The sequence below is a fragment of the Balaenoptera ricei genome, chromosome 15, assembly GCF_028023285.1.
Source record: "Balaenoptera ricei isolate mBalRic1 chromosome 15, mBalRic1.hap2, whole genome shotgun sequence".
In the NCBI taxonomy this organism is placed as follows: domain Eukaryota; kingdom Metazoa; phylum Chordata; class Mammalia; order Artiodactyla; family Balaenopteridae; genus Balaenoptera; species Balaenoptera ricei.
In genome coordinates, this window is record NC_082653.1 from 83,419,839 (window position 1) to 83,425,838 (window position 6,000).

Genomic DNA, 6,000 nt, shown 5'->3' on the forward strand with positions numbered 1-6,000 from the left:
ACGAAGACCCAACACAGCCAAAAATAAATAAATAAATAAATAAAGGAGTTCCTTTAAAAAAAAAAAACAGGCCACAGGACTATGCTGGAGAAACCTGGTAATATGGCCAACCTACCTATGAAGTATTTATGCCAAACATATTGTATTTATGCTAAATCCAGTCAACATCTAGACCTAATTTCCAGTTTACAGGAAATAAAGGGGAGTGGAATTAGTTAAGTAACACCAAGGGGAAACAAAGAGTTAAAACCAGAATGTGTGCCATCCTATAAAACAATTGGCCTGGACATTCAATAGAGGTCGGGGTTGGGGAGGGTGGCTGTTCTAGATTAAAAGAGCTATGAAAACCAAATTTGATAAATGAAACTTGATTGTAAACCTACATTTTTAAACAGCTGTAAAAGATGTATTTCGTAAAATAGGAAAAATTTGTATTTGGACTACCTATCACGCAACAATACGGAATCATTTTCAACTTCTTAACTATGATAATGGTTGGCTGTTAGGTAGGAGAATGTCCTAACTCTTAGGAGATAAAGATGATGAACTATTTAGGGATGAAATGTCATGATGTCTTCTGTAACTTATTTTCAATCATTCAGGACAGCAAGTAGATGTATAAAGAGCAAATGTGGCAATACGTTAACAACTGGTGAATCAAGGCAAAGAGTAGGCAGGTGTTTGTTATGTTAGTTACTCTTTAAACTTTTTATTGTAACTAAATGAAAAGCAGGAATCTGTGAAACATCATTAAATTAAAAATTAAATCACACTCTCCATTCTATAGGCATCCAAATCTAGATATACTGATGAAGCAACTTTTACCTGAAATAGGAGAAATTTTTTCAAAAAAGCAGTCAGCGGCCCCACCCCCTTCCCCTTTTTTATCATTTCTAAGAGGCACTCTCACAGCACTCAGAGTTTCAATGCTTAAGTACAAGTCAACCTAGGGTGGAGACTGAAATGTGAGATAGGAATTCTGAAGCAAGAAGGAAATGAATGGAAAGGCCATCAGAAGGTTGTAAAGTGAACAATGAAAGTTCAGACAAAGCAGAAATCAATCTTAGTGGGAAGCAAAGGAAATGTCTCTGCTAATTGTTGTAAGGGAACCTAAGTTCAAAAAGAGATAAGTGTACCCTTAAATAAAACATCTGATATCTTGAACTGGCAGAGAAATATCAGTGTTTCACATTCTATTCTAAGAGTGAGGATATTTAGGTCATTAATTTTTTTTACAGGTACATGTTCTAGAAAGCAAATTGCAACTCACAAATAAAATCTCTAACTCGAAATAAAAAAAACTTTTAAATGAATTCAAATGAGACTGCTTAATTTGTTTGTCTATTTTTTTTTTTATATAAACCTCCAGAGCTCAGTGCATGATTCTTTTTCTCTGATATCATAGGCTTACCCATTACAAAAGGTTTTACTCAGTTACTAAAAATAACATGTGCCATAAACATCTGCTTAATTAAAAGCAATTTAGTTTATATGCCACATTTTAAAGGCTTATTTGTTAACTGAAACAAAATTGGTCTGCAATTTTGTTTAATAATTACATTAATTTACATTAATTTACATTAATACTTAATGTAAATTCATTTACATTAGTAATTTAATGTAAATATCTACATGCAATAAAAGCACACATTTCATATACAGTTAAAAAAGAAAAGGTGGACTACCCTGGTGGCACAGTGGTTAAGAATCCGCCTGCCAGTGCAGGGGACACGGGTTCCAGCCCTGGTCCGGGAAGATCCCACATGCCGCGGAGCAACTAAGCCCGTGCGCCACAACTACTGAGCCTGCGCTCTAGAGTCCGTGAGCCACAACTACTGAGCCCGCACACCACAACTACTGAAGCCCGCATGCCTAGAGCCTGGGCTCCACAACAAAGAGAAGCCACCGCAATAAGAACCCCGTGCACTGCAACGAAGAGTAGCCCCCACTCACCGCAACTAGAGAAAGCCCGCGCGCAATAACAAAGACCCAACGCAGCCAAAAATAAATAAATAAATAAATTTTAAAAAATGTTCTCAACTTATAAAAAAAGAAAGGTGCAGACAACGGCTTTCTCATTCTAAAACTCACAGTTATAAGCAATGCAGCAAAGCCTTCAAAAGAGGTAAACATTTACTCAATGGCATAATTATTTCTAAAATCGCGTTTCTAATTTTGTTATAGCATTCAAGTTCCATATTTGGACATACACTTACACTTAGACCTGTACTTCCTTCTATAATCATGTGGCTATTTTAAGTCTGTAGGCCAAGACAACACTCATGTTTGTCAGATTCATAAGACACCAGTAAACACAGCCTGTGTTCATTAAACTCAGTGAAAGCAGGATAATGACAACTTGAATTTTGTACAAAGAAAAAGAAACCTTCTGTCGTAGGGTGATAATTATAATTTCTAAACTGTGATTCATATTTAAGTGAAATCTGATAAACTTTGTCTTAACGAGGGTAGAGAGAAGAAAAAGGATGAGACAAAAAGGTGCTGCATTAAATTTAACAAACTTCTACTGATGAACTTTTAATGTCCAGCACAGAGAGAGAGAAAGAACAATTTATAGGACAGTATGATTCCAGGGACCCCCTCCACCCCCCAACTCCTTTCTTTACCTATCACTTGAGTCATCCTGCTATTTGGGCTGTGGAGCCAAGAGGACCTGGGTTTGAATCCTGGCTTTGACACACAGTAGCTAGGAAATCCTGGGCAGGTCACTCAATATCTCTAAAACTCATTTTTCTCCATCTGTAAAATGGACATAGAACTGACATCCCAAGGCCAGTGGTAGCAGGATTAAATAATACGTGAAGGCATGTAGTTCAAAGCCTAGCCTAAAACAGATGCTCGGTTAGTTCCCTTTCTTCCTCTGACCCAAGGCTTTTGAACCATCCCTAGAAATACACCAGTAAGTACCCTCTGAACTTGGAAACACCTACCTAGGCTTTAAATTCCCGGCCCTGGAGCTTTAAAGTATTCGTACAGTGGGAATTTCAGTTCCCTGCTTGGGGTCAGTTTTCGAGACTGTGATTCATCCAGTTTCTAATTGCTCTCAATACCCAACCCAGCAATACCACCAGGTGCTCTGACAAGGTCACCACACCCTCCCCAGTGTTCAGAGACAGGTTCCAACTCCAGGCACCAGCCTCACCAGCAGACCAAACTTCCTTAGGCAGAACCTGTTTCCGCACAGGATTAGTTACCTAGATCTGATACTCTCCCCCAGCAGGAGATTTAATTTTCCAAGAATGATCCCCTCCTTTAATTGTGGTAAGTAGATGAATTAACCTCTGAAGGCCTCCCAATAGGTTGTGTAGGAAGCAGCCACTTACACCTACTCCCTCACACGACAAAAACAGCCTCCTGAATGATACTTTCTCCTTTTCTTTTCTTTTTTTTTTTTTTTTTTAAGATACCTGAAAAACCCAGGGCCTCCAGGAAACCAAAAGGTTAGATTTAAAAACTGATAAAAGAGGGCAGAACTAGGATAATTTAGGTAATTTCAGCAATGAGTTGAAATAGATAAAAGTAGGTCAGCATTTCCTTCCGGTTCCAAAGCCCCAGAATGAGAACAGATGGCTTTATAATTAACGATTCTAAACTACAATTTATTAAGTGCCTGCCATGTGCCCAGCAGTGTAGTAAGTACCAGGTTGGGGCCAGAAACATAAATAAATCTGACACTTTCCTGGTCCTCAAATCTGGGGGGAGAAGGGTAGACGAGGAAGGGGAGATAGAGACACAGACAGAGAATGCCGAGAAGCAGGAATAACAGCTAACATTTATTGAGCACCTACTTTGGGCCAGGAACTATCCTAAGCAATTTATGCAAATAAACTCACTGGAGCCTCAGAAACCCCCTGAGGATCTTATTACTGCAGATGAGAAAACGGGGACTCGGAGAAGCAATCTTCCCAGGGTCATCCAAGCAATGGTGGCGCCGGGATGGCAATCTGGGCAGCCCGACCGGAGGGGTGTGGTGGGAAAGGCGCTACAAAAGGGTTCCACGGAGCGACGAGGTATAACTGTGACTTAGGGGAAGGCGGCACCCAAGCGGGGGGATTCTTAAAGAACTCGGGGTAAGGTTCTTCTCGAGCTCGGGAAGGTCCCCCAACAGCTGAAGGATGGAAGGCGGCCCTAGACAGGAGCCAAACATTCCAGGGGCGCCTACGGCGCGCAGGGACCCTATTCTAGACGCTGAAGAAAGGAATGAACGGTGCCTCGTGACGCTCGACTTGGGGAAGATGATCCCATTCACCACAATATTAGAGACTGGGATAAATGCCCACAATGGAAGCGCAGGAGAAGCAGCCTTTAATTCTGGCATCGGAGGAGGCTTGGAGCTCGAAAATCGTGATAATGGGATCTGGACGTGTGGGGACCCCAGGGCTCGGCGGGCCCCTCAGAGAACGCGGTTTCCCCGCCCCCTCCCCCGGCCCGCCCCTCAGCCTCAGGGCCCCACGGCCTAAGCCCCCCCCTCACCGCCCCCGCGGGTTCAGATCCGGGACGAGGCCGGCCCAGGGGAGGCCGGCAAGGCCAGAAACTCGCCCCTGCTGCGCCTTACCTGGGGGTCGGGACCGTCCGAACGGGCTCGGAGCGTTGAATTCGCGGACTCTGGTCAGTCGACGCGAACAGGCTCCGGCTGGCGCGGGCGGAGGACCGAGGCCCTGAGGGAGCGGCTGACAGATCCCGGAAGTGGCCACGGCGCCTGCGCAGCGCGGCTGGGGCGGTCGGCGCACGCGCACAGCCGGGCGCGCGGCCGGGGTCCCGAGCGCGGCCGGCGGGGGAGGGTCGGGCGCCTGAGGGGAAGCTGCTTCCTCTGCGAAGTCGGCGTCAGAAACCCGCTGGAAGGTGGTGGCGGGGCAGCGTGGACGTCTTACTGCTTCCCTCGAAAAATGTCCTCAGACTCACGGACCGAAGTGTGTGGAGCCTTGGCGCTTTCACAAGTGCTTTGGTCACGAAATGAGGTACTGAGAATTGGGGCCTTTTCAGCCACACGGACCGACAAATCCCTACGTTTTTCTCCCTTCATAGAGGCCCCGTCAGAGCCCGTCTCCCTCTGTGGAAGTCTCTCCAAGGAACCTTCTCGACCCTTCCTCGGTCAGAATCACTTGTTCCCTGCTCCCGAGATGACGGCACAGCACCGGGGAGTTGGGAGAGTTCAGCTGCTCCCCAAACACAGGAAGACAATGCCCTGAACCCCTGTTCCCGCTAGACTGGTTGCCCTTGAACCCACAGAAATTCTGAACCAGCTCTCCTGGCCCTGGGGTGGTTTACAAGTTTGACCCCCAATGCTTGGCTGTCAGGTGATGTTCACCAAAGTGAACTTGTCAAATTCCCGACTTCAGAGTCACCCTGTGTTCTCTGGGGCTGTTCACGGAGCAGTAACGCCCTGGAGGTAATTGTTGTATTTGGTGCCATGGCTACAAAGCCTTTGGTCTTAGGGGCGATCGAGGACAGATTGAGAGCTGAAAGATCATTTTCAGTTAATCACTCCCTCCTGAAGACAACATCCTGGCAAAGGAAGGACGGCACGCGTGGAAGCAAGGATTCCTCGTGTGTCTCCAAGTTAGGTGAACTAATCCAGAAGTATGTAGAGTTGGTACCCAGAGTCAAATACCTACCGTGTTTTATTCAGATCCCACCTCTTTACAGAGGACAGTTCCTTCTTTGAAGGAGTTTATAATACGGGCAGATGAGAGTGACACGTACAAATCAGTAATACCAGGCTCTTTATGATAAATGACAAGGTAAGAAATAATTTAGCCTCAGAAAAGTAACAGTGAGACATTGAATGTTAGTCACGGGTTCTATCGTTTGAGTTAATATTTTGCATTTCAACCTAAGCAAAGCTTACCATTTGATGCATTTCCTTTCATGTTTTATGAGCCATTCCAGATGATAGAGTCTTAGTTCCACAGGGGTTCTAAGTGAAACCACCTTGTTCTGTACTGAAGAAACAGGACCAGAGGGTTTTGAGAGTGGAGG

At 44.9% G+C, this 6,000-nt stretch overlaps 1 protein-coding gene across 2 annotated transcripts in view; it reads right to left on the bottom strand.

Moving 5' to 3' along the window:
* The window catches only part of ARPC1A (actin related protein 2/3 complex subunit 1A), a 28,117-nt gene extending 22,117 nt beyond the window's left edge, over nucleotides 1-6,000 (bottom strand). Inside the window, exon 1 of one of the 2 annotated variants that reach the window (XM_059898090.1) lies at nucleotides 5,870-6,000. In XM_059898090.1, coding sequence (XP_059754073.1) covers nucleotides 5,870-5,891 — 22 coding nt within the window. In that variant the 5' untranslated portion in view covers nucleotides 5,892-6,000. Of the gene's footprint in view, nucleotides 1-4,576; nucleotides 4,900-5,869 lie in introns of those variants that run through there. The other variant, XM_059898091.1, reaches the window with a different exon arrangement.